At 45.4% G+C, this 27,412-nt stretch overlaps 1 protein-coding gene across 2 annotated transcripts; it reads right to left on the reverse strand.

Moving 5' to 3' along the window:
• Nucleotides 1-456: 456 nt before the first annotated feature.
• LOC123377904 (small ubiquitin-related modifier 3) lies at nucleotides 457-24,573 on the reverse strand. 2 transcript variants are annotated; one of them, XM_045031244.1, is made up of 4 exons: nucleotides 24,356-24,573; nucleotides 4,917-5,045; nucleotides 3,661-3,732; nucleotides 457-1,976 (listed from the first exon to the last, which is right to left on the reverse strand). In XM_045031244.1, the coding sequence occupies exons 1-4, from the start codon at nucleotides 24,374-24,376 to the stop codon at nucleotides 1,914-1,916; spliced, it is 285 nt and encodes a 94-aa protein (XP_044887179.1). In that variant the 5' UTR covers nucleotides 24,377-24,573; the 3' UTR covers nucleotides 457-1,913. The 2 variants fall into 2 exon arrangements, with proteins under 2 accessions (XP_044887179.1, XP_044887180.1); XM_045031245.1 differs by lacking the exon at nucleotides 24,356-24,573 and adding an exon at nucleotides 7,227-7,864.
• Nucleotides 24,574-27,412: the final 2,839 nt, after the last annotated feature.

Consider the following 27,412-nt stretch of genomic DNA (forward strand, 5'->3'; position numbering starts at 1 on the left):
AACCTAAAAATGTAGTGCTGTCATACTGGCATCTCAGTAAGTTCAGTTACAGGTATGTTTCTCACTTACATTGAGCTGGCCTCTTGAACAACTCAGCACAGGTGCTGTTTACACAGAAACCAATCTTCCCACCCTCCTGCCCAATTATTTTTTGGTTCAGGTAATTTTATTTAACAAAATACACAAGTCACTAGATATTCCTCACCAGTTAACCACAATAGAGTCTGGATTACCAGGCGAGTGTGCCTTTACTGTAATTCTAGTTGGTTGTGAGTATAAGTACCCTGAACTGTGCATTTACTGTACCTATTATCATGTTCAGTGTAGCTGATTACAACGGTCCGAGGTGAGGATTTCAATGCAAGATATGGCAACAAAGGAAGCAATGGCAGTTCAGTGACCTAATGTCAAGTAAAGCTGTCTGAAATGCAGCAGCATTAAACATAAGCCATGAGACAGAGTACCAAACTATATTTACTGTATACAGTAGTAAAGAACAACAAATAATGTACAAATTGGTGAATAAACTATGAGCTCTAACAGAATATCCCACCCTAGCCCATATACAATAAAATGAAAAAGAAAATAAGGACTTTTCCCAGCAGATTTCAAGCAAAGAGATGATCTAATGTCAAATTGGTCAGGTAAATATAAAAGGCAGATAATGACCTAATCAAGCAGCAATGGACAACCTATTGAAGGATAATAGGATGACCTTTTAAAAATTTCATTTGGAGTAGAGCCCAAAACATCATATAGAACTGAAAGTCACCACACAAATGCATTTAAAATTCAATACATTTTTGGGAAGCAGCAGAGCAGAAATTTCTCAGAAGAACCTTAAATTACCTTTTCAAGGTTTTTGCGCTTAGCAATCTTTTAATTGTTCTTCTGCACATACAGCTTGGCCATAAGCTTATCAAGAGTCTGTTTGTTAGAGGTTTTGGTTTGTTTTATGTAAGACCACATTTATCCATAAGAAACATGTACTGAAAGAAACCAGAGGCCACATATTTACTAGTACCAAGTGAGTAATAATGATACAACTTCTATGTTTGTATTAAAGGGGATGATAGGGACAAGTTGCACTTTTTTTTGTCCATCACCTAGTAAACCGATAGTGAGCTGTGACGATGGACTTTTTTCTTTTTATTCTTATGGAACATAATACATTAGTGTTCAGTCATGAACACTAGTAGGTTTGGTCTAGCATTCTGGTAATAACTCAATTGCTGAAATTAATTCTGGGCAATTCTCTTATTTTTGCTTTTTAAAACAAATTTCAATCTATTTTATCAGATTATGACAAAGCACATGTACATTTGCAATATTTAAACATTTACTCTATACTAAGCCTCATATCTGCACGTACAGTCCTTGTATCATAGGTTTTGAGTTTTACAATAACAACTGTGTTTACAACACATAGTAAAAACTTTTAAATCAATAACCTTTCCTTCCCTTCACTTGCCCTATTGTAGGAGGAGATTTTAAACTCACTACTGAAGTGAGGATATATTTACATGATTAGAATTATGCAGTGGGGCAATAATTAATAAGAGCCAGGAATGAACAATCTGTGTCCTAGAATATAGGGGGATACTTAGGCCACAGGTTTAGATAAACAAGGTAACAGCAGACAGACAACCCAGATTTTACTTAACTTTTCAGTTTAATTCCATTTGGCCCAATTTAAGATGTAGGTTAATCCCTGCAGATACAGTTTTGACTTGCACACGCAGTATGTCAGAGGGACAGCAGAACAATTTTGGTAAATGTCCTCTAAAGTTTTAGAAGAATCCTGTGTGATTGGCATGTTCATTCATTACTATTTAATAGCAAATCCAAGGACAGATGAGAAAGTGAGGTGTGACAAGGGTCTTTAAATTCCTCTTCCCAAAAGGACAGCATGTTTAACACACTCCACCTGTCTGCTGTTGAAACACATCAATAGTATCTTCATCTTCCATCTCCAGCTGTTGGATTAATGCACATATATTTTAATATATACCGGTACATAGCTATACATTTTAAAAGGGCATTTAGTTCTTGCATTGTTAATAGCATTACTTGTAAAGAAGCAGTGTTTAAATTTAAACTTTAATGCTTATTAAATTCCCCTCTCCACCCACTCAGAAAGCAACATCACCCCTTCACCAGTGTCTTCCCAGCTCTAGTCACAAGTTATCTTGGTCTCCCTTCAGCCAAGACATTCCAGGCTGACTGACACTGTGTTGGGGAACAAGATCCCAGATTTAGGCAGTAAAGTGGAGTCTAAGATCCAAGGCATTAAGGGCTTCATGTCAGTCTATGCTTTTCCTTTAGTGTCAACACTCAACATAGATTGTTCCTGCTCAACAGGGCACAACTCTGGTCCTCTATTCCCACCCCTGCTCCCCACAGTCTACATTTAAAAATTAGACCAACCTATCTTCGTTATTCAGGGCAGTAGAAAATTTCAGGCCCTGAGAACCATAGTTAGGTCAAAATGACCTAGTCATGTCTACACCAGGGGTGAACAGAAGGATTCTTCCATCAACCTAGTTACTGCCTCTCAGAGAGGTGGATCACCTACATCAACAGAAAAACCCTTCTGTCAACATTGGGAGCATCTACAGCGTTACAGAGGCAGAGCTGAAGCACCATAGCTGTGCTGCCGTAGTGTAAACATACCCTCAGTATACTTCCCCAAGAAGTTTGGGGCAAGATTCTCTGCTCTGCTTCCTCCTCTCTAACTGCTAAAGGTGTGGTTTCTGTTGATTTAATCTACACATCTCCCCAAACTTGCAAATCAAACCTTTATTCCACTCCCAGCCAACTTCTGCAACAGTGCACTTTGTGCAGTTCAATTTGTCTTCTGAACAGCAAGGGTCTGTAACTAATCTCAATTAACCACTGTCAACAGTTATTCACATGAGTAGTACCATTAATTCCACAGAGGTTATACTCTGTGGGCACAGAAAAAGTTAGTCTTTTCAGCAAGCCATCCTGGGGTGCACTCCAGTCAGCTGCAGTCAGGGTGTTCCTTTCCAGCCTAGATTCTCTCTCTCATAGTTTTCACATCCAATTACAAAATAGCTTTGCAAGGCATTCCCACAACCAGAACAAACCAGTTTGGTCAGTGATTTATTGTTCTCTCTCAACTCCAAAGGAGGACTCATTAGTCCAATCCACACCATCCAGAATATGTCTGGGTTTTGTTTCTTGTATTCCTTACCACAGGCCTTGTCCATACCAGGAATTTTCCTCCCTGAAATTTATCACTATTGCCAATACTGATTCAGCTTCAGCAGTGGCAGAAATGGTGGTAGCACTAGTGTAGACAAGGCACCAGCAGTCACCTGCATTTTAATCACACTAGACATCATTTTCTAGACCTACTCTGAGCATGGTTCGTAAGACAATCCTTAAAACTCTGGCAGCTATTTGGAGCCATGTCTACGCTAGTATTCTCACTTGCTAATTGGGTCAAGCTCCACCAGTGGTAACAATTATAAGAATTTTTAAAGAAAAAGAAATCCTACTGCACATTTTGGAAACTGCTGGGCCTACGACAAAGATACTATTCTATCAAAATGCCCCCTAAAATAGTTTTAGTTGTCTGCACCTAGACAAAAATATACAGAGTTCTGCTATAGTTATTACAACGTATTTTCGTACCTGTGCAGGCGTGTCAGTTTCATTAATTGGTTGTCCATCAAATCTGAATCTAATCTGTCTCATTGACAAACCCTGGAAGTTAAAATAATTAACATGAGATATGGAGTTTTTATTTTGCAATCGACATAAAATAAGTTTATGATTAGGAGCAAGTATTGCTATAATGTGTAAAAATCAGAATTCAGAAGATTTAAAGTGACAGAAGAGCTATATATATGTTGTATATGATTCGACCCAGATGTCACAATTCTAAGTTAGTCTGAGGTCCCAGGGCAGGCACTGTATGAGCAGGACATCTACAGTAGAACCTAAGAGTTATGAACTGATCAGTCAATCACACACCTCATTTGGAACTGGAAGTACACAATCAGGCAGCAGTAGAGGGGGAAAAAAAATCCCCCAACAAATACAGTACTGTGTTAAAGGTAAACTACTGAAAAAATAAACAGAAAGCAGCATTTTTCTTCTCCATAGTAAAGTTTCAAAGCCGTATTAAGGCAATATTCAATTGTAAACTTTTGAAAGAACAACCATAATGTTTTGTTGAGAGTTATGAACATTTCAGAGTTATGAACTATCTCCATTCCCAAGGTATTCATAACTCGAAGATTCTACTGTATTTTGGAATAGCACATGTTCCCTGCACCTTGCAGTATGTAGCTTTCTGGTGAGTGGGGGAAGGGAGCGTAAGATACCAGAGCAGAGTGATGCAGGGGGATAGAGACAACAAAAAACATTAAGAGGAGAAAAAAAGAGAAAACAAAAGGAAAAGACAGACAACTACTTTTCATCTTCAAAACACTCTGCAAACTTCTTAAACCTCACTTCACACCTGTCAGGTGGTTAACGATTTTATATACGTTGTAACACTGATGTTAAAAGGTCTAAGGCAACAGAGGGAATTAGTGTCAGAGCCGGGATTACAGTTCAGGAGTTCCTGGCCCCTAGAACCAATTTTAGAGAACCAGGAGCACTGGATGAGGATAAAGTAATTTTGATTAAAGTATAACTGAAACCAAATTTTTCAAACCTGAGAGAGAAAGTTAAGCCGCAAAATCCATATTCTACCATACTCCCATATAATGGGGTCTACTCATTCTCAGAAACATTGATATTTAACACATTTTATGAAAAGAAATAAAGTTTCCATAATGACAAGGTCTTTCATAAGATAAGTGATCCTATTGACTCTCAGACAGCAAAATGAATTTATTAGTAATACTACAACATATAAAAACTGTGTTAAACATATGTACCTGTCTCTCACAATAAGCCTTCATTAGTTTGTTTAAGGGTGTATGCCTTTTTATTTTGAACTGCACCACGGATCCATCCTGGCCAGCTACTTTTAGATTGATATGGTCATTCTCTGTTTTTACTCCTTCCTGCAAAACAAAATGTAAAGATGGGCATCACTATTCATGAATAAAAGTTACCCTAAGAATCTGGAAAAGACTGATAGTACTTAAGCAAACTGTTGCAAAACAGAAGCATTCCTTCCTATATATAAAGGTTTGATGTTCTCCACAGCGCGCACAGAAAAAAAACAAACCCAAGTTTTGTGTTTGCCTCTGAGACTTGCAGGCAAAGAGGTAAAAGTAAGAAACTTTAGAACAAATTACTAAAAACTGAACAAATTCCAACATTTACATCTGCAAACTCAGACTATCCTGAGGGGAAGTTAGTAGATTATTTATACTCAATGGCAAAACACTAAGTTAACACAGAGTTAAGGTTGCTTGATGATGTCATGCAGAACACTGAATTGAGCAAAACTCAAACGGCTGAAAACCAGGAAATGCATAGTTAAGTGTGCATGGAAAACCTTAACTTTGCTCTTTTTCAGTAATGCCCCAATATGCCCATTAACATAGGAACCTTTACTCTGCCAACCCCACAGTTGCTGAAATTACTCCTGGGGGGGTTCTGCACCCCTGCGGGAGCACAGAATTCATATGGCCTGCATTTTTCTGTGCCCCCGTGCACAGAAAAACGCAAAAAAAATCTGCCGGAGGACACATGCCTCTTCCCTGTCAGCGCGTCTGTTCCGGTGTGCCTGAAGCAGCCTCAGAGATGGGAGAGAGGGGCTAGGCGTGTATGCCTCGGTGATCGCCGGCGGGGGCGGAGCTGGGGATACGTGCGTTCCAACAAGCGAGAGAGACACTCTGTCCCTCTCTCTTGCGACTGCAGCTCCCTGGCGTGTAACAGTAGGGCTTTTTATTATGCAGGAAGCACGCTAGAGGCACATATGAAGCAGCCTGCTTGAGGGCTTGTCTACACTGGCACTTTACAGCGCTGCAACTTTCTCACTCAGGGGTGTGAAAAAACACCCCCTGAGCGCTGCAAGTTTCAGCACTGTAACGTGCCAGTACAGACAGTGCACCAGCGCTGGGAGCTGCTCTCCCAGTGCTGGGAGCTATTCCCATCATAGAGGTGGGATTTTCAGAGTGCTGGGAGAGCTCCCTCCCAGCGCCGCACCACAACCACACAAGCCACGTTAAAGCGATGCTGCGGCCACGCTTTAATGTTGCCAGTGAAGACGTGCCCTTAGTTAACTGATTTCATTCTCTGAGGCAGAAATGTAGCAGCCTGACTGTAAAGTTGTTAAAGTTGCTGTTGATGGTTAATTGATCTCATTCTCTGAGGCAGAAATGTAGCAGCATGCCTATTGTTAGTTAACTGTTCCCATTCTCAGTCAGTTCTCCCAGGAGCATAAAATTTGTGACAGTTTTAAGGCCAGAGTGATGTAAAGGAGTCTTATCATAAATGACAGTAAGGGGATCCTCAGCTAGGAAGATCTATGTGCTTTCTCACTTTTTTCCTGTGCCAAAGTGGCACAACGGGGTTAGATTACAGCTCAGGATTTATTTTACTTACTCATTAAAAAAAAAAAAAAAAGACTGAGGGCAAATAAAACATTTACCAAGCAGTCAATAAAGGCCCCATCTACACTGGCAAGTTTCTGCACAGTAAAGCGGCTTTCTGCGCTGTAACTCCTGATGCGTACACACTGCCAAGCAATTAGTGTGCAGAAACTTCACAGTTGTAGCACTCTAACAAAAAAAACTCACCACCCCAACAAGAGATGTACAGCTTTCTGTGCCAGGGCTACAGCGCTGCAGTGCCAGTGTAGACACCATGGCAATTACAGTGCAGTGATTGGCCTCCAGGAGGTGTCCCACAATGCCTGTTCTCACCTCTCTGGTCATCGGTTTGAACTCTACTGCCCTATCCTCGGGTGACCAACCGTCATCCCCACCCCGTATATTCCTTTGCAAATTTGAAAGTCCCCTTCCTGTTTGCTCGGTGATGCGTGCAGTGGTCTCAGTGCATCTTTCCAGGTGGCTATGCCTGCTCCACGCACCAGGCGATCCCCCACTTGGAGCAATGCCGAGCTGCTGGACCTCATTGGCATTTGGGGAGAGGAAGCTGTGCAGTCCCAGCTGCGCTCCAGCCATAGGAATTATGGTATCTATGGACAGATTTCTAGATGCATGATAGAAAGGGGCCATGACCAGGACACATTGCAGTGTAGGGTAAAAGTGAAGGAGATGCGGAATGCCTACCATGAGGCATAGGAGGCAAACCGCCGCTCTGATGCTGCGCCCATGAGCTGCCGATTCTACAAAGAGCTGGATGCGATACTTGGTGGCGACCCCACCTCCACTGCAAAGGCCCCTGTGGATACTTCGTTGGCTCACGTGCCAGTCGAGAGTGGATCGAGCCAGGAGGAAGAAATCTTGGATGAAGAGGGGGACTCAGAGGCAGAGGATGGCTCGGAGGCCAGAGATACATGCAGTCAGGAGCTCTTTTCTACACCGGAGGAACCTAGCCAGTCACAGCAGTAGGATCTTGGCGAAGCGCAAACAGGAGAGGAAGCCCCTGGTAAGTGGATCTGATTTTGGGAATTGCTGAATCGAGTTGTTGGGGGCAGGAGGGTTGCAGAAAGCAGGCTTGTCTCCCACTGCATGACTAGTCTGAGCGGCAGAACAGGCTGTTGATAAGACTCCCTCACTTCATGGGAATCTCCCTCAGAGATCTCCAGGAAACTGTCGTGGAGATAATGGGCAATCAGCTGCTGCAGGTTCCTCGCCAGAGCTGCTTTGTTTCTTGCTCCTTAACTTTGACTTTCCCGCGCCACTGTGCCATCACGGGGAGACAGGGGGACCATTGCTGCACACAGGCTAGCCGCATAGGGGCCAGGGCAGAAGCCGCAGGCTTGGAGAAGACCCTCCCTTGATTCCCTGCTCACCCTCATCAGCGAGATATCTTCCATAATGATCACATCCTGTGGAAAGTGAGAGGACAGGAATGATTATCAAGCCTCCGCTACAGTGCTGGCTCTCCCCATGAGTGACGTGCCCAGTGTACAGCAGGATCCGGGAAGAGTGATTCACCCTGGCCCTGCAGCTATTCACCATTTTGGGGGCCTTGTATCTCATGTGTGCTTGCCTAGGGTCAGCCAGTTAGTGACAGGTGTGTGAGTACTGACTGTGTTTTAAAGCACTGAATCAGTGTTGTCTGTGTTGAAAAAAAATACTGCTTCTGTAAAATGTTGCATTTAAACTTCACAGAGATGACCTTAGGAGGCCAACCTCCCTTATCGGCAGCAGAACGGCTGTTCAGAATTAGAAAGCGGCCATGAAGAACTAAGGAGGACTTTCTCCGTGAGGTTATGATGCACTCTGCCACTGAGAAACAGGAATTGAAGGAGTGGCGAGGCAGCAAGAAGAGGGACCGAAAGGAGAACGTGGCACACCAGAAAGAAGCCAAGGAGTGGCTCTTAAATGTTATGGAGCGCCAAGTGGACACGCTCCAGGCAATACTAGCTCTTCAAACTGAGCAGCTCCACGCCCGCCCTCCCCTGCAGCCGCTGTCACAAAAGGGTTTCCCATGCGCCCCCACCCCCATCGCCAACACATTGTTATCAATCTCCTGGCTCCACTCTCTACCCACAGCATTCCACTCCTCCCTCCTCACAGTCCAGCAGTGTGGACTCCCACTACCCACTGCACTCATCACCCATCCCTCTGGCCCTGCTGAAGTACAGCACCCGCTACATTGTACTCCAAAGGAGAAGGTTGGGTATGATCCCTGGACATACACAAATCTGTAGCTGTCCCGGGACCCCTCCTCCTCTGGAGACCTTCTCTTTCCCCCTCCCCGCTGATGTATTATTGTTGTTTGACTCTCTCCTCTGGTTGTTGTCTTTTAATAAAAGAATTGTGTTGGTTTGAAAGCAATCTTTATTCTATTAAGTGAAAGCAAAAAGAGCTCTGCAAAGCAACATACAATTATGTTAAACCTCCTTATTGCATCATGTGCACCAGACACCTCCTAGAATTACAAGCACTTCAATCCTGAGCATAGCAGCAAATATTAGTGGCTTTCAGCTTCAAATTGCTGCCTCAAGGTATCCCTGATCCTTATGGCCCCGCGCCGTGCCCCTCTAATAGCCCTGGTCTCTGGCTGTTCAAACTCAGCCTCCAGGCGCTGAGCCGCTGTGGTCCAGCCCTGAGTGAAGCTTTCACCATTCCCTTCACATATATTATGGAGCGTACGGCACACAGCTATAAGCATAGGAATATTGTCATCGGTCATGTCCAGCTTCCCATACAGGCATCGCCAGCAGGCTTTTAAACGGCCAAATGCACACTCAACAGTCATTCTGCACTTGCTCAGCCTGTTGTTGAACCGCTTCTTGCTGCTGTCAAGTTGCCCCATGTACGGCTTCATAAGCCACAGCATTAGGGATAGGCGGGGTCTCCCAGGATCACAATGGGCATTTCAACTTCCCCTATGGTGATCCTCTGGTCCGGGAAGAAAGTCCCTGCTTTCAGCTTCTTGAACAGGCCAGTGAATGCCTCAAGTAATCTTGTGTCGTAGCTACTACGCGTGGCAAGATCAACGTCGCACTCCTCTTGCTGTAGTTTACAGAATAACTCCACTGCCACTCGTGACGTGTTGGTCAGAGCGAGCAGCATTCTGGTCAGCAGTTTGGGATCCATTCCTGCAGTCCGAAGAGGCAGAGCGCGCAGTACACAAACCGTTGAAAGATGGTGCCAAACACAGACAGAAGCACAGGGATTGCTGGGATGCAAAGCAATGCATCCTGGGGCATTGGGACGCCCCATGACCCCCTCCCCCGCCTTCCCACAAGTCTTAGCGGCAGAAGAGAAAGAGGGTGCTCTGTGGAATAGCTGCCCAGAGTGCACCGCTCCAAACAGCGCTGCAAGTGGGAACACACTATTGCGCAGGCAGCTGTCAGTGTGAACACACAACAGTGGTTTTCCTTCTGCGCTCTCTGAGCAGCACTGTAACTGCCATTGTAGACATGCCCAAAATGACAGGACACTCAGAACCAAGCACTTCCCAAAGTACCAAGCCAGGTCCGGGACAATGATTAGCAAAACAGCATGACTTTCATGTGTGAAAGTCTGAGCAATTTAAAATGACATTCTTCCCACCCACCCCCGGTTTGGTGTTCTGTAATGTAATTTAAATTAAAATCCAGGATTATAACTGGAATGCCGGGTATTAGTTACCAAGTGTTTGTAACTTAACTTTCATGTGTTTAGGAAATGCTGAATAGTTATTATGACTTTTTTCTGTATTGTAGTTTTAATAAATTACTAAAAGAATTGAAACTGGTGTGATTATATTACATTATTTTAACAAATAAAATATGCAGAATTTTGAATTTTTTGGTGCAGAATTTTGTTTTGCCACAGAATCCCCCCAGGAGTAAGAAATGTACAAGCTCTTCACCTCTTTTTACAACCCATTCACTCTCACACCCAGGATTCCAGCTAACACTGTTGAAGGACACCCCCCCACACACACACACAGAGTTGCCCTGAACCCACTCAGTCCTCTGTCCCTGGCTTTTCCCCCACCTGATGCAACAAAAAATTTTGTTTAGACCGGCTACTGACTATCCTGCCGTGTTCACAGTAAACCTCCCCATAATATAAAAATATGTTATAACACACACAGCTTCTAGCAAGCAACATGAGTTATTAAATCTTTATTGCACAGGTGTAAAAAGGTTCAGACTAGACATGTCAGTGGTGGGGTGTTCACCAGAAGCAATGGCATCAGCACATTCCCTCAACCAACCCAGGCAAGCATAAGTGGCTGCACAGAAACCTTCTTGGATTTGTTCTTTATTGGCGCATGCACACTGTTCTCCTTCCAGGTTGCACATCTATGCAAGCAAAGAAGTGAACATGTTCTTAAATACCGTTCACAGCTTGGGTGCCACGTTCTACCTTGCGTAACAACTGACTGACCGACAGGCTATTTTGACCTGCATCACAACAATAGTTTTATCTGTAGCTCTGCACAAAACACACACGCACACAGAGCCAGAATTTCCCATTGTCTCCCTCATGTCCGTAGCTGCTGTGGAGACACTCTTTATTCTGAGCATACCTCTGTATACCACTGAAATACATTTCCTTACCTATCAAACAAGTCAAAATAAGGACTCAATCACAACAGAATAAAAATTGTTGCTCTAACTAGATCTGGTACCTTTTAATCCACTGCTATGGAGTACAGAGGATGCAGTAATATGTTTAAAGCACTTAATCACTCTCCCGTGGATTCTAATCCCTTTTTTCCTCTCCTCCCCATGCAATCGGAGTTCTGGTGATTTATCTGAAACAGGTAAATGTCCCTAGGATTTGTTTTGGGTTGTTATGTTATGTCTAGCTGCCTGCAAGTCTCTAAAAGTGTAAGAGAAATTTGTACACTTTTTTTTTAAAGTTTACTTTAGAGAGACATTTGTTTGACTGTTTCAGGTAGAAGCAGCTGTCAGATGGGGGTCCTCTGGAGTGGGTAAGGAATATCTTGAATTCCAGGTCCTCAGCCCTTAACTGCCCATCAAATGTCTTTTGGGAAGGCAATGGTTATCCCTCAAGAACAGACACTATGCTTAGCAATAAGACAATGTTTTATTGGAGCCTGTGTCCCCCAGTCAAGAGAAAGGGGTAGATCCCACATAAATATTATGCAAAGACCTTTTCCCCCTACAACAGTACTAAGCTTGGCACAATTTTTTTTTTGTAAATTTAAAAATAAAAATCAATATTAACTTAAATCTTTTTCAGAGTTGTATCAATTTTAATAAATTTTCAGTTTTACGGTGGTGCTGCAAGGGCCTCCCTGCAGGAGCCAGGTGTAGTGAGGGCTATGGTCTTGGCAGGGCAGAGCAGTGACCCCCAGCCTGGAATGCAAGGACAATGAGTTCCCAGCCACAGGGGAGGCTACACTGCTGCTGAATGACTCCTGCTAGGGGAAGGCCACTGCATCCCCAGACAGTGAGTGAATAAGTGAGCAGGGCTGTGACAACAGGGCTGCAGAGGACTCCATGTGCAGCCACAGGAACAGTGACACAGATCCCTACAAGCATATAGTGCAGAGAGGCCAAGAGATTTTTTTTAGTCAATTTCAGTGCGTCAGGCAAAACTGACATTTACTGAGAACTAACAAACAATTTAAATCAAATCCTGCCAAGGCTAAATAATGCAATGCACCCAGTACTGCATGCCTAGATAAACAAATTAATGCTGTCTACCTTGCACAGAATCCCCAGCCTTGCAACTCCCCATCTCTTTGAGTTCTGGAGCAAAGAACTCCAGATGGTTGAACTAGATGACCTCCTGAGGTCTCTTCCAACCCTAATCTTCTACGATTCTATGTGTTGTGAGCTCGGGCTGCTGCTCCTTGGTCCTGACACACCTTTTCTGGGAGGGAGGAAGGAGGAGGAAGGTGGGGGCGATGGAGGAACGCTTCAGTAAACCAAAATGTATAATGTGGCCCACCCAACCTGTGCTAAGGTTCACAACTACTGTACTTCAAATATGTAAGTTAAGAGTCACATTCCTGTATGACATGAATTTCAGTGAAATAACTGTCATTCACTGAGTTATCCCACTGTCCTCAAACCCTGCATTGAACATACTCGCCTACACAGGTGCATAATAGACCACAAACACTTTAATTGCTGAACAATTATTTATTACAAACCAACTATATACAAGCAAACAACATTTAAAACTCTGTTAAATCTAAAAAATAATAAATAATAATAATAATCCCAACACCTAAACAGTCGTTCTCAAACATGCTGAAACATGCATCAGAAAGTACTGATCATACATCTTAAAACCCTCTGTACGTTTGAAAAATCCCCTGACCCTTGTGTGACAGATGTACCCCAACTACAAGAAACAGTGAGGTGTCCGACCTTGTAAATATTTCTGACACACAATACAGATTTTTTCAATTAGCCAAGAACCCTCCAATTTCCCAATTAATGTTCTTCCAAAACTTATTAATAGTTTTCATATTGTCACTGTAGTGATTATTCAGAGGCTCAGCCAAATTAAAGAAGACTATCAAAGCTTCTGGACACAAGTCACTGATGCAGTCCAAATCTGCTCTCATACATTATGTGAGCAGTACACCAGGAATAAGGCCCAAATAATTTCTGCCTGACTGAATCACCATGTCTGACACATCACCTCTCAAGTCACCAGTGAGACACTGTAGAGTGGGTAAAACATGATGCCAACCTCTTTTTTCTCTCTCCACCCAAATCAATTTGCAATTAGTAATCCCCATGTCATGGTGTACTCATTACTCTCCTGCAAACTTCTCCAACCTTGTGATCCAGGAATTGCCCAGAAACCACATATCAGCACACATTTATTTTCCCTCAGCAATCAAGGTAGCCATGCTGTCAGTTCCAAATCTCAGCTCTGTTTCTTTGAAAAAACAAAACAAAACAAAAAACCCAACAACAACAACAAAAACCCCCACATTAAACACAAGATCAGGAAGTAGCCACTTGGCCCCACCCTTCCCTCAGGGGCTAACAATACACAGATTTTCTCAAAAACAATGAGGATTCCGGTGGCACCTTAAAGACTAACAGATTTAGGGCTTGGCTACACTTACAAATTTGCAGCGCTGCAGCAGGGTGTGAAAACACACCCTCTCCAGCGCTGCAAACTGCGGCGCTGCAAAACGCCAGTGTGGTCAAAGCCCCAGCGCTGGGAGCGCGGCTCCCAGCGCTGGCGCTTTGACTACACTTAGCACTTCAAAGCGCTGCCGCGGCAGCGCTTTGAAGTGTAAGTGTAGCCAAAGCCTTATTTGGGCAAAAGCTTTCGTGGGTTAAAAAACCCACTTCTTCAGATGCAGAAGTTTTTTTTACCCATGAAAGCTTATGCCCAAATAATTCTGTTAGTCTTTAAGGTGCCACCGGACTCTTCGTTGTTTTTTTGGTTTCAGACTAACATGGCTACCCCTCAGATTTTCTCAAACAATTCATGGCTTGCCAACCAGCAATTCACATATCTCCCTCTCTCCATAAAACACCTCCCCTCACTGTAGCCCCAAACTCCCTCCCCCTGTTGCCCTACTCCTAATACCTCTCTTTTCCCATCAGGAATTCACATATCTAATTTTCCCTCAGAAAGACTTTGATTACATTGTTCCCCCCACCCCAAAAAATAAAATTGCCACCCATTACTCACATATTGCAGCAACCTCCAACCACTCAGTCAAAATCTCCTTTTGCTTAGCCAGGGAGGGTGGGGGAAGGGTTTGTGATTAACTTATCCTTAATTACGTTAATTGAAGGGTGAGTTCACAGCCATCAATCTCAATCAGATCTGTGATTCATCAAGTCATTAATACCTCTCAGTTTATCAGTACAAGGCAGCAGAGGGCAACCAGTTTTGGAAGAGAGGGTTGTAACTTGGGAACTCCTCAGTCAAATGACCCCACATTTGGATCACTAATGGTACCCCATGCCGCACACCAACTTTCAAAACAATCAAAGTAACCAGATAATAGAGCGCTTACAAGAGTGGAGCTTGAAAGCACATTAAATGGCAAAACACCTAGTTAACACAGACTTAAGGCTGCCTGGTGACACCTTTTGTCCCTCCACAACATTGAGCTCAGCAAAATTAAAAACCAGGAAATACAGAGGTAAGGTACACACCCATGTAATCTTGAGGTGGGTCAGGTTCAAAGGACGACCGTTTGTCATCTTGAGCTATCCAGCTGGTAGGAAACTTTGAAGGCCAACAAGCCTGTTAACTCCTCTATCTCCACATGCTCAGCGTAATCTATTACGTGTGCAAATAGGCTTGTTAGGCACCCTAAGACTCACTGGAGAAGCAAACTCTTTTTCAAATAATGTTTTAATGTGATTTCTGCCAAAGGGCTGGTGAGTGCCATGCACCCTGTTGGAGTAACCCTTGAGTGTCTGAGATACTGGTGCAATGATCTGAGACCTGGTTGGATCTCTATTTGTGAGCAAAAAAGCACTGCCAGGATGTGTCAACTTTAAGAAAAATTGTCGTCCGTCCATCCCGCTCCCCCCTGGTCTGTATCTTGGGAACCCCTTGGTCACATTGACCCAAATTTAGATCACTATACCCTATGTCCCATCACTTACACTGAATTTTAAGGCAATCTGATTAACAATATGGATTTTAGAGCACTTAGAACTGTTGAACATTAAACAGAAAATTGATTTTAAGGTTAACGTTAAAATGTTGGGAATGGAAACCCTCTAGCAATTTTCTGTACTGATGCATGCATGCTGTGAACAACGTCCATTTTCTTAAATATCATTCTACATTTGAGTGCCCGAAAGATTGGTGGGTGTCATGTGCTACCTTGGGTAAAACGACACATTGGATGTGGTGTGGATGAAAATGGTCTCATAGCTTGATCGGGGGGGGGTGGGGGGAAGAAGGAAACAAAACAAAAAAACCCTCCACCTAGAACTTTTGGAGAAATGGCTATTTTTCCCAGGGCATAAATCTCCAGAACTTCTATCTCAAATGTCCCTAAATTTGGGTCACTAACCCTATTTTACATCCCTCTGAAGCACACCAAATTTCCAAGTAAGCTGACTAAGCATGATGATTTTAGAGGACTTCAAAAAATCGACCTTTAAACAGAAGTCATGAGGCAACCAGAACCATGGTGGTCATGGCTTGTTACTATAATTAGCTGGATCCTATTTATAAGACACTGCAAAACTCTGCAAGTTATACAACATTCACTAATTTTCTATTAAAACAGTCAACATTTGGTAAGTGACTAGCACCTGTTTGTGCCATAGAAATAATATAAAAAATGATAAAATAATTCTAAGTCCTAAATAGGTTCAACTATAAACTTAAATGAGAGTTTCATTAACTTCAATAGAAGCAGAAATACATTAATGCTCAGTGCTTTTGAAATTCCCACCCTAAATGCTTAGATCATAAGGCGTTATTTCAACTTCAGCAGTAAGAGAACTCATTTTATAATTCTTTATGTGCTTTGAAGTGTTACTCACTAAATGCTATCTTTAACTGTACATTTTCAAAGCATTTCCAAATATTTTCTTGTTCATGGCAGTCTCTCCCATAACCTTCCTCCCACCCCATCCCCAAACTCCTAGACAGACACAGGAGATGATTTCAGGGCACTAGAGTACAGTGCTCGCCACCTCCCAGAAAAGACCCTGTACTGCAGGCCAACGGTAGAGAGGAGGTCAGCCAAACTCTGTCCTCCGCCCTTCACAAAGACAGAGAAGAGAGCTGCTCTATGCAGGGCCGGTGTAAGGATCTTTCGCGCCCTAGGCAAAACTTCCACTTTGTGCCCTCCCCCACCCCGGCACCCCTGCCCTGAGGCGCCCCGCCCCCCGTGGCAGCTCCCTCCTTCCACCCTGAGGTGCCCCCCTTGCAGCAGCTCCCCACCCCCCACCCTCTGCTCTGAGGCATCCCCCCGCCCCAGCTCACCCCTGCTCCACGCACGAGCACCCCGAGCATGCTGTCACTGCTTCACTTCTCCTGCCTCCCAGGCTTGCGGTGCCTAAGCTGATTGGTGCCACAAGCCTGGGAGGTGGGAGAAGTGAAGCAGCCACAGTGTGCTCTGGGAGGAGGTGGGGCAGGGGTGAGCTGGGGCGGGGAGTTCCCCTGCGTGCCACCCCACCCCCCCTTACTTGCTGCAGGTGGCCCTCCCCGCGCTCCCCTGCCCCAGCTCCCTCTGCCTAAATGCCGGCGGCGACCGGGCGGCCGAAGATCCGGCAGCCGTGATCGCTGCCGAAGAAAATGGCGCCCCTCAAATCCTAGCACCCTAGGCGACCGCCTAGGTTGCCTAAATGGTTGCACCGGCCCTGGCTCTATGGCACTGCACTGTCAGTGGCAGCAGGAGCGCACACGCAGTGGTTTGAGAGATTAGAATCACTAGCTTTAACTGTTGATTTATGTGGGGAGATCAGTGACCATTACACGCAAGGTACAGGGACAGAGCTGGAATAAGAACAGGTGGTCATGTGAAAGTTAGGGGAAGGTGTAGACACAGAAGGCAAGAGGCAAGGATCATTTTCCTTTCCTATCAAGAGACAAGCTTAAATTACAAATAAAAATTGGATCCAGGAAAAGGTGCACGTGAACATAGGGTTTAAATAAGTTCACAGAGGAGCACAAAACATAAAAGAGGAGAATATGAAAGAATATTGAAACTTATGTTACATCCATTTACCCCACTCCTTTTTCTGTGTCATCTATTTTGATTGCAAGCTCTCAGGGGCAGGCTTCTGATAAGCACTTGGCAGAAGCAGTTTCAGCAGGTAAAACAACACACTGGAGGAGGGGAAGATGAGCTCCAACTGAAGCCAAGAGGTTCCCTCCCTTTCCCAGCACTCCTTAGACAGAGAACTGAGCAGGGGAGACCTTACTGCCCCTAGGGGCACCAGGCTCTACCCTCCCCACAACCATGTGGCTCTGGGGAAGCCGCACAGAACCAGCTAAGCAGGGGTCGGCAACCTTTTGGAAGTGTTGTGCCAAGTCTTCATTTATTCACTCTAATTTAAGGTTCCACGTGCCAGTCATACATTTTAACGTTTTTAGAAGGTCTCTTTCTATAAGTGTATAATATATAACTAAACTATTGTTGTATGTAAAGTAAATGAGGTTTTTTAAATGTTTAAGAAGCTTCATTTAAAATTAAATTAAAATGCAGAGCCCCCCCGGACTGGTGGCCAGGACCCAGGCAGTGTGAGTGCCACTGAAAATCAGCTCGCGTGCCGCCTTCAGCACGCGTGCTGTAGGTTGCCTACCCCTGAGCTAAAGTCTCAGCTGGCACTATCGGACACATGATTATGTCATCTAAAGCAGTGGTTCTCAAACTTTTGTACTGGTGACCCCTTTCACACAGCAAGCCTTTGAGTGCGAACCCCCTTATAAATTAAACATGTTCATATATTTAACAGCATTATAAATGCTGGAGGAAAAGTGGAGTTTGGGGTGGATGCTGACAGCTCGCAACCCCCCATGTAATAACCTTGCCACCCCGAGGGGTCCCAACCCCCAGTTTGAGAACCCCAGATCTAAAGGTATGTCTACACTGCACACTCCTTTTGGTGGTGCGTAGAGTACATAGATGACATGCTCCCCCAGCACTGTTAATAACTAGCACCATAGATGGAGAGGCACTGCTTAGGTGAGTAACAATATGCCTGAACCCTGTGTGTTTCCAACATGACTCTCTGTTTGCCCAAGCACTGCCTGTCCTGCAGCTGCCTCCCCACACCTGGGGTCCTTCTCCATGGCAGTGAAAGACTCTGGCAATGTGGAGACAGCAGAGCCAAGCCTTTCCCCACTCCCTACCCCTGCCAGAGCTTCACTGACACATGTAGCTACAGTGCAGTGTGGACGCAGCTTGCTTTGCACAGCAGTATGTAGTAACACATACCCTACACGCCACAAGAGGTGTGTAGTGTAGACATAGCCTGTTTTCTAGTTTTGCCTCTGGACATTCTCTTCTCTGCTGATTAGTTGTTTACTCTACCCCCCTTCCGCATGGTCTCTTCACTTAAATCTCTGTCCATCTGCCCTCCACACTCCCCTTTCTCTCTTCTGTGTTTTCCATCTCCCTTCCTCTTTCTGTTAACCTCAACCCACCTAATCACAATGTCCCCCCCCCACAAAAAAACCTCCAAGGCACTAACGTTCTCAAACCATCACCGGATTCACCCTATTTGTATTTTCTATCCCTCTGCTCTACCCTTTGGGCTTGGCTACACTGGCACTTTATACCGCAATAAAGCCTCCCAGAGCGCTCTACTTTACTCCCCATCCACACTGGCAAGGCACGGAGAGCACTCTGACTCCCTGGCTAGAGCGCTCCTGGTATTCCACCTCCACGAGAGGGATAACTGCTGTTGCGTATTGGCTGAGATGCCCCAGGGCCAGTGTGAACGAGGATTTACGTTACAGCGCACTGATTGACCTCCAGAAACGTCCCATAATCCCCTTAAGTCAAGTGGCCACTCTTCTCTTTATTGTGAAATTGGCTGAGGAATGCGGAAGTGCCTTTTCAGAGCTCCGTTTCAGACAGAGGCTGCTTATCTGCAAAACGGGGCAAAGCAAACGTTGAGTGAGTGAGAGAGAGGCATGGGGGCTAGGAGGATCTGAACTTACAAGACAGCATGCTGACACACTCTCAGCACTCCAAAAACCCACTCTCTCTCTCTTCCCCCACATACAAACAACACACTCCACCCCACTCCCCTCATTTGAAAAGCACGTTGCAGCCACTTGAACTCTGGGATAGCTGCCCATAATCCACTACTCCCAATGCCACAAATGTGGCCATGCCAGTGCACTTGCAGCTGTCAGCGTGGACAGACTGCAGCGTTTTCCCTAGTGCGCTCTCCGAAGGCTGGTTTAACCCAAAGTGCTCTACAGCTGCAAGTGTAGCCAAGCCCTTTGTCTATTTAGATTATGAACCAGGGATCAGCAACCTTTGGCATGCAGCCCGTAAGGAAAATCTGCTGGCGGGCTGGGATGGTTTGTTTACCTGCAGCATCCGCAGGTTCAGCTGATCACAGCTCCCACTGGCCGCGGTTTACCATTCCAGGCCAATGGGGGCTGCGGGAAGCGGTGGCCAGTACATCCCTCGGCCCGTGCCGCTTCCTGCAGCCCCCATTGGCCTGGAACAGTGAACCGTGGCCGGTGGGAGCTGCGATCAGCCGAACCTGCAGACGCTGCAGGTAAACAAACTGTTCCGTCCTGCCAGCAGATTTCCCTGATGGGCCACGAGCCAAAGGGTGCCAATTCCTGTTATAAACTCTTGGGGGGGGGGGGAGGAGGGAGAGAGACTATCACTATGTTTGTATATTACCTAGAAAAATGGGGCCTCTTTCTCAATTGACATCTAAGTGCTATCACAAAACAAAAATATCTTAGCACATTTTGGGGTACTGTAATAATTTTCTAATATTTTTGGAAGCCTGAAACAGTCATCTCTTTATTTCACATCTTTTGTTGGTGTTAAACATTTGAGCCAAACATGACTACTATTAGAAACAAGATAACTTCTGACAGTCAAGACATAATCCTGCCCTTTTCTTTCCTGATAGTCCTGGTATCTACCCAAAACAGAACATAGATGTTTCCATCAAACACAGCCTCACTAGTTCAACCACCTTACCAGATAATATATGGAGATATACCTATCTCATAGAACTGGAAGGGACCCTGAAAGGTCATTGAGTCCAGCCCCCTGCCTTCACTAGCAGGACCAAGTGATTTTGACCCAAATCCCTAGGTGGCCCCCTCAAGGACTCAACTCACAACCCTGGGTTTAGCAGGCCAATGCTCAAACCACTGAGCTATCCCTCCACCCCCCGATAAAGCACCAGATAAATTCAGTTTAGATTTTTATACAGCAATGACTGTCCTTTAAGTACTGAGAATGCAAAGTCCTAACCATGCTCTTCATCTTAAGAATCATACAACTATCAGAAACATTCACCCAGGTTATCAGCAGAAGACAGGTGAACTCTCCAAGTAAGTCAGTGCCATAGCTCAGGTCAGATCCTCCACTACTAGGTAGAGATTTCACCCTTTCCTTAAAATGGCAGACTCCAGATGAGCACTAGTAAGAGAGAAAGTGATCTTCTCCAAAACAGTCTCTAGAAAAGATTCCAGGTTCTGAAGGGTACAATCCAGAGAGGAAAATATCTATCAGCAGAGCCACAGAAAAGCTATACCAAATACAGCTAGTCAAGTCCAGTCCTCTTTGGCCCCTAGATTTATTCTCCCTTCTTTCATCTCAAGACTGCTTCCAGCACAGGAAGTTTCTAACCCCAATGGAAGGAACAAGGACCATTAAGGATTTTGTGGATCAAAAGTTTAAAAGCTCACTAGGGAGCGGCTTTGAATATTTGCCCATTGTCCTACAAAACAACTTTAAATCTCCAGTCTTTGCTCACGTCTTTATCATAAAGTCACCCTAAACCTAAGGTTGCCCACAAAAGTCAAGAAAAAGCTAAAGATTTACAAGTTAGCACTCTGCTTCCTGTATAACTATCTACATCATTGCTAGTTTTTCCACCAGAACCCTTCCCTGCAACATTCTAGCTTGCCACAATATGTGTCTTAGAGCTTTGGACACAGACCTCCAAGGGCAATCTCATTCTATTCTATATAGGTTCTTACAATGCACTGATCATGGTATCCAAACACCTTCCAGTAGCATGCTAAGTGACGTGACTACACACCTGTCATATATTGTTTGTTCTCTCATCCCCTCCTAGAGGGAGAAGTGTGTTCAGGGGAGTATGTTGGTTCGATAGCGTCTGCTCTCGCCCCCACTGCTTTTTTTAATACTTGTGTTGTTAAGTGCTTATAGGAGAGAAGGCAAGGTGAAAGAAATGCACCTTGTACTTGGAACAGAAAGTGGTGAGGTTTGTGGTAGTAATTAGTCCCGGGGAGGGGGGGGGAAGGGAGTGGGGGGAGGGCATCTCCAATGTCTCAGACAACCCCTGGAGAAAGCCCTGTCTTCTGCACCGAGAAGCTTTACTCTTATTGTTGAGAGTTCCACTGTGCCAGAGGAGTGGGGTTGTTGACCATGGTCTTCATGCCTGAGCTTTAGACAATCTTTTAGATATCCTGGGCCCAGGCCAAGGAGCACTTTGAAGATAATGATTGAGACCTTGAACTTGATTCGTTATTCTATGGGACGCCAGCATAGAGAACAGAAAACAGATGTGATGTGCTCATGGTAGCCCATGTTGCTGAGGAGATGTGCTGCAGCCTTCTGCACTAGTAGGAGTTTCCTAAATTCTGAAGGTTTCACGCCCAGGTACATCATGTTGGTGTAGTCCAGCTGAGAGGTGCCAAAGGCATGAATAACTAAGGATAGGTCTTTGTCCACCAGAATGGGACTGAGTCTCCTAGCTAAATAGAGATGGAAGAAAGCACTGCTTGCAAATGTTGGCAAGTGAGACTCAGCATCAGTGAGGAATCCAAGAGTATTCTTAGAATATGGACTGAACTGACCAATTGTGGGTGTGTATCCCAACCAACGGAATCAGCACCATGGCTGCAGGCTTTTCAAGATACTTTCCTTTGCCCACCAGCCTCACCTCTGTCATTCAAGCTCCCTTTGGTGAGATTACACTTTTCAGGGGATCCCCCCAAAAGACACCAATGAATTCCTCAGACTTGAATGAGATCTTGCCCAACCAATCCTCTTTCAGGAATTTAAGGGAAAATTTCAGCTGCCACATCTCTTTTGCTCCATCAGAAAACAGCCAAAAGCCCCTCTGCAGTGTCTTCTCTAGACCAGTGGTGGCCACCCTTCTCGCAGCCCCCATTGGCCTGGAGCAGCAAACCGCAGCCGGTGGGAGCCGCGATCAGCCGAACCTGCGGACGTGGCAGGTAAACAAACCGGCCCAGCCCACCAGGGGCTTTCTCTGAACAAGCAGCAGACCAGCTTTGAGAACCACTGCTCTAGACTACAAAATCTTTTCAGCCAAGTAGCCCATCATCTCCACAGGAAGACTAAAGAACTTTCTCCTCCTGAACCATACCTCTTGACAGATGGGCTCTGAAGATTATTCACGCAGGTCTTTTCAGTAATTCCCACACCCTTCCTTTCTGGCCTCCTCACCATCCATAAAGTAACAAGTGTTATCTAACAGTGTCTCAGATATCATCTATTTAAGAATGATTGTTCTAATTCCAGCCAACAAGAAGTTCTTCAGTTTCTATTCAAGGTTCTTTGTGGGTAGAAAAAACATGGGATTTCAACTTAAACCTGGTAGTACATAAACTCCATTTCTGCACACAATCTCTGGCTCATATCATTCAAGAATTACCTCTGAAAGAATACCTTTCCTCTGTCAATCTCAATGAGACCTACCTTCAAATTTTGTTTAGTTCAGCTCACCTGTGTTACATTTACTTCACAATTTAGGACAACTGGCTGTGGTAAGTAATGCCCTTTGATCTCATCTACTCTCATTTTCAGAGAGATGACAGTCATAGCAATAGTGAGTCTGAAACAAAGCAGCATCCAGAATTATCAATATATGGACAACCTGCAGTGAAGGCTTGGATCATACTAAACTGCTTTTCTTAAAACCCACAAAACTATCAAGGTCCTGGCAAACCACAATTTTGTTTTTAACCCTGGGCAAGAAACTCAGAAGCTTCCACACATTTCAGAATCAAGGAACTTAGTAAGTACCCACTGGCCATGCCTCCACTAAAGAGGCACTGGTGTAGCCTGTATCAAGCACGTTCTCTGGGCACTGCTGCAACTCTGGTCCTCAGAGAATTTTCTGGGACTACCAGGAAGAGGCACTGGCTCATCAACTGATCCCACCTCTATCTGTTCAGCTTTCCATCCTCTGGTAAAAATCTTCTCTTCTTCAGTGACAAGCCCCTGAATGGCAATATAGCTGTCATGTGGTTCTCTGAATGAAGAAGTGGCAAGTTCACTTTTCCAATTGTTAATATTCTATTTTTGTACATGTATGGTAGCTGTTTGTAAAAATTATTATATTTCTCAAATGAACATTGTTGCAATCTCATATGGTCAGGACAGGTCAATGAAAGCACATCAACTGGCCAAGCTTTGTCACTTCTCAGCTGGACTTGAGCAATGCAATGGACTTGAGCATGTATTCTTCATTTAGCAAACTCCACTAGTAGGGACTGTTGCAAAGTGTCTTCCTCAGCAACACAGGCTACTGCAAGCACATCAAACCCTTCCTCCGCTCACTACCGTCGCTGCATACGGATTTTCAAATCAAGGTCAAAGTCTTAGGTCTTATCTTCAAGGCGCTCTGTGGCCTGGGCCCAGGAGCTCTAGAAAGCCCATTACAGCCCCAGGATGAAGACTGCAGCGCACAACTCCGCTCTGGGGCCAGGCTTTGAAGGCCTCCAGAAACCGAGGTCCTCTCGGCTCCCAGCGCCAGGTGTATGTCTGTGACCTGCCTCCCTGAGCCCCAGGCCCTGCCCGCTACACAACTGGCTCCCGGGGAGCGACCCCGCGGGCCAGGCGCTAACACGCTGCCGGGATGGGCGGCGGGAGCTCGGCGCATGGGGGCGGGGCGAGCGGAGGGGAGCGAACCGGACGCTCCCCACGACGGCGCAGCGCAGCGCGGCGCCTCTCGGCGACGTCGCCCCCAACCCCAGGGAGGCGAGGCCCGACCCGCAGCCTGGCCGCGCTCCCAGCATCCCTCGCGAGCGGGCGGGGCGCGAGACCCCGGGTCTCTTCGCTATGGGGCGGGGCCGGCGGGCCCCAGGGAGCCCGCGGGGCCCGGGCTGCGCGGCGGGGAGCCCGGCAGCCCCGTGCAGCGTGCGGCGGCCCCAGCCGTTACCTTGGGCTTCTCCTCGGACATGGCGGCGTCGGACGGGTCCGGCCTGGCGGGAGCGCGGAGGGGGCACAGTCACGCTCTCAGCTCCCGCGTCTCTCCCGCCGCAACTGCCCGCGAGAGCGCGCTTCGCCCCCCAAATCCCCGGCCTCTGATTGGCTCCGGCAGGCCCACGTGCCTGTGCGCGCTCACGAGGCGCGCTCGCGAGCGATTCCTCGTCGGGGGCGCGCGTTAGGGGCGGAGGCAGGTAGCGCTGGGAAGTGCGTCATCGAGGAACCGGAAACGGTGGAAGATTACGCCAAAACGGGGGGGAGGGGCGAAGTAGGTGGTGCTCAGAACGAGGCGGGTAAAGGGGAAGCGGGAGCTCCCCGCAGAACCTAGGGAGGGGGCAGCCCAGAGCCTGGGGGAGGGGCGAACGGAGCGGGAGCGCTCGCCACAGACCCTGTGGGGAGGGGCTGCCCAGAGCCCCACGGGTCAGCTCCCCAGGGAGAGTGGGGGAGGGGCAAAGGGGGGCCCTGCTGGCCTATCGCCTGCCGTATGGCCTGGTGCTGCCACAATCACAACTGCTACATGGAAAGACAGGCACAAACATACACTCTAAACAGCCATCTTGAAAACCCACATGCACACTCAGGCTGTATCCACATCCTAACATGTATGCACACGTAAGAAAACATGCACAAAGTATGCATATACTGTTTTCCCATACATGCACAAAAACATAGAAATGTGAATGAGCATGCAAGTATGCATATATAGCTTTGCACATATGCATATCCACAAAACACAACTGTATATGCTCACAAAAATAAAGCAACCACACACTCGTGCACATACAGCAGTAACATACGTGCATACTAAACATGTACTCATAAATGCCCCTACACAATTCAGACTCATGTACACAAAAGCACCCACGTTCATGTACAAAAAAACTGCACATATGTATGCATATTTTGGGAGTGTATTTGCCTAGGAATGTATGTGCAAAACATGCTAATACATGTACAAGATATGTTATACATGAGATCAGATTAGATCACAGTGGTTCCTTCTAGCCATGGAATCTATTAAAAGACTTCATACAAAACCACACAAATGTGTACATAATATCATACATATGAATACATGCGTGCATATGCATGTATGTATGTGCACACACAAGCAATAGTTCACACACGTCAGTGCAATGTAATTCCCATGTAGAACTAATATGAGTTACACATAAGGAACACGGATAGCAGTCCCAGGCTTCCTTACACCATAAATACCTCTCTTTTGGTGAGGAAGAGAGACTGACTGCTGGTCCCATTACTTTTGTATAGCAGCCAAAGTAATTTCCCACCATCCAGGATCCTAACAGAAATAGTCTATCTGTTTTCTGTTAGGAATTACTGCATGTGTACCATATGATTTGCAGCAGTTTTATCTTCAAAAGCATTCCTTGAATTGGTACAGCAGCTAATGGTGGGATGACAGAGGTCACCTGCAAACAGGTAAGTTATTTTAGCAATGAAGATAGCTAGGGCCAGACAAGACTGAAGCCTAAGCAGTATAACAATTTGTAATCAATGGTATAGCAAATCTATGGTCTTCCAGGTGCTCTGCAGTTGTCACTCTGTTGCACAAGCTGGCCTCTCAGAACTTCCTTGAGTCAAACTAGAGCTGCTGCTGCTCAAAAAGCACAGGCCCCTACTTCTTGAGATAATTAAGAAACTGGGCAGTAAATGATAACTTAGTGAAACAGTTCTGATTCTCTCCAGTAGAGGACAGTGGCACACATATGTTGTATGCAGTGTAGTTGTAGCTGGGTGGGTCAGGATATTAGAAGTTAGTCCAGTAAAAGATATTACCTCACCCACCTTGTCTGTCTAGTGATACACATAAACCGTTGCCCCAAGGTTATTTTCATAGGAATTTTTTTCTCATGGGCTACCTCCCCCCATTCATAATTGTGCAAACCACTCCTTCCATTGATTAATAATACCTACCTGTTATATAGCACTTTTCATCCATAAATCTCTAATAACATTTCTGTGGCAACTACAACAGTTTTTACATGGAAAAGTAATAGGAGGAATGTATTTTTAGTGATCTTTTTATATAATTTAGCAGCAGGAAACAAGGATGGGAACAACCATCTCTCCCTGGACAAATCGTGAGGTGCAGTTTGAGAACTTCTGCAGCACCCAGTCCATTACAACAACAAAGATTAACCTGATAAACTGAAAATCTATTACGGTCTGTTACGTATTCAGTGCTGCTAATAAGAGTCCTGGATTCTGAAGCAGGTGCTCTGTGACTCAGTGATTCCACCACACCTCGACACAGAGAGATCCAGATCAGGTTTAGTCTAGCTGTGATTCTGAGCATGTCACTGTTGGAGGGGCTTTCCCCCTCACACAGAAGAGCTTCCAATCTCCCAGCAAACAGTCGTTTAGAACAAGGGGGGGTAAAGCCTGTTCAGGGAAAGAAAACAATTTGGAACATATGCAGGTGATGATGTTGGTTATTGTTGTTGGCGACTACCCATCAGCTAGAAAACAGATGTTTCACTTTAACTGTGATTACTAAATCAAAACCCATCCCTCCCACACACAATTTCCTTCCTCTTTTCCTGCTAATTTCTGACCTAATGCTTTATTTAGCTTACCTCCGCCTTCTTTCCAATGCTAAATTTACTGTTTTAATATCCCTTCTTCAGTTACAGAAAGCATCTTTTTTTTGGAGTTGCCTAACCCGTACTCCCTTTCTCCCTTTAAATAGTCTCTCTCTTTTGTCCAGGTCCATATCCCAGCTAGAGCTGGCTGGGAATTTTTGGATGAAATGTTTTTTCGGTCAGAAAATGCTGATTCATTGAAAGTTTTTTTTCTCCACAGAAACATAAGTTTTCTCAGATCCAGAATAGAATCTCTGGTTAAAACCAGAGTGAAAACACAGGAACCCAGAATAGACACTAGCCCAGTGGTTAGGAGTACTCACCTGGGAGACCCAGTTTCAAGATCTTGCTCTGCCTGATTTGGAGCAGGGACTTGAAGCTGGGTCTCCCAGATGAGAGCCCTA

This window comes from Mauremys mutica, chromosome 9 (assembly GCF_020497125.1).
Source record: "Mauremys mutica isolate MM-2020 ecotype Southern chromosome 9, ASM2049712v1, whole genome shotgun sequence".
NCBI classification, from domain to species: Eukaryota; Metazoa; Chordata; order Testudines; family Geoemydidae; genus Mauremys; species Mauremys mutica.

Bases quoted from the DNA above. Each gene is read 5' to 3' on its own strand.
- LOC123377904 (XM_045031244.1), bottom strand. From the start codon at position 24,376: ATGTCCGAGGAGAAGCCCAAG. The intron at 5,046-24,355 runs GTAACGGCTGGG...TTTGTTTTGCAG, and splicing joins TGTCCGAGGAGAAGCCCAAG to GAAGGAGTAAAAACAGAGAA. The intron at 3,733-4,916 runs GTACATATGTTT...TTTAACTTCCAG, and splicing joins AGGCTTATTGTGAGAGACAG to GGTTTGTCAATGAGACAGAT.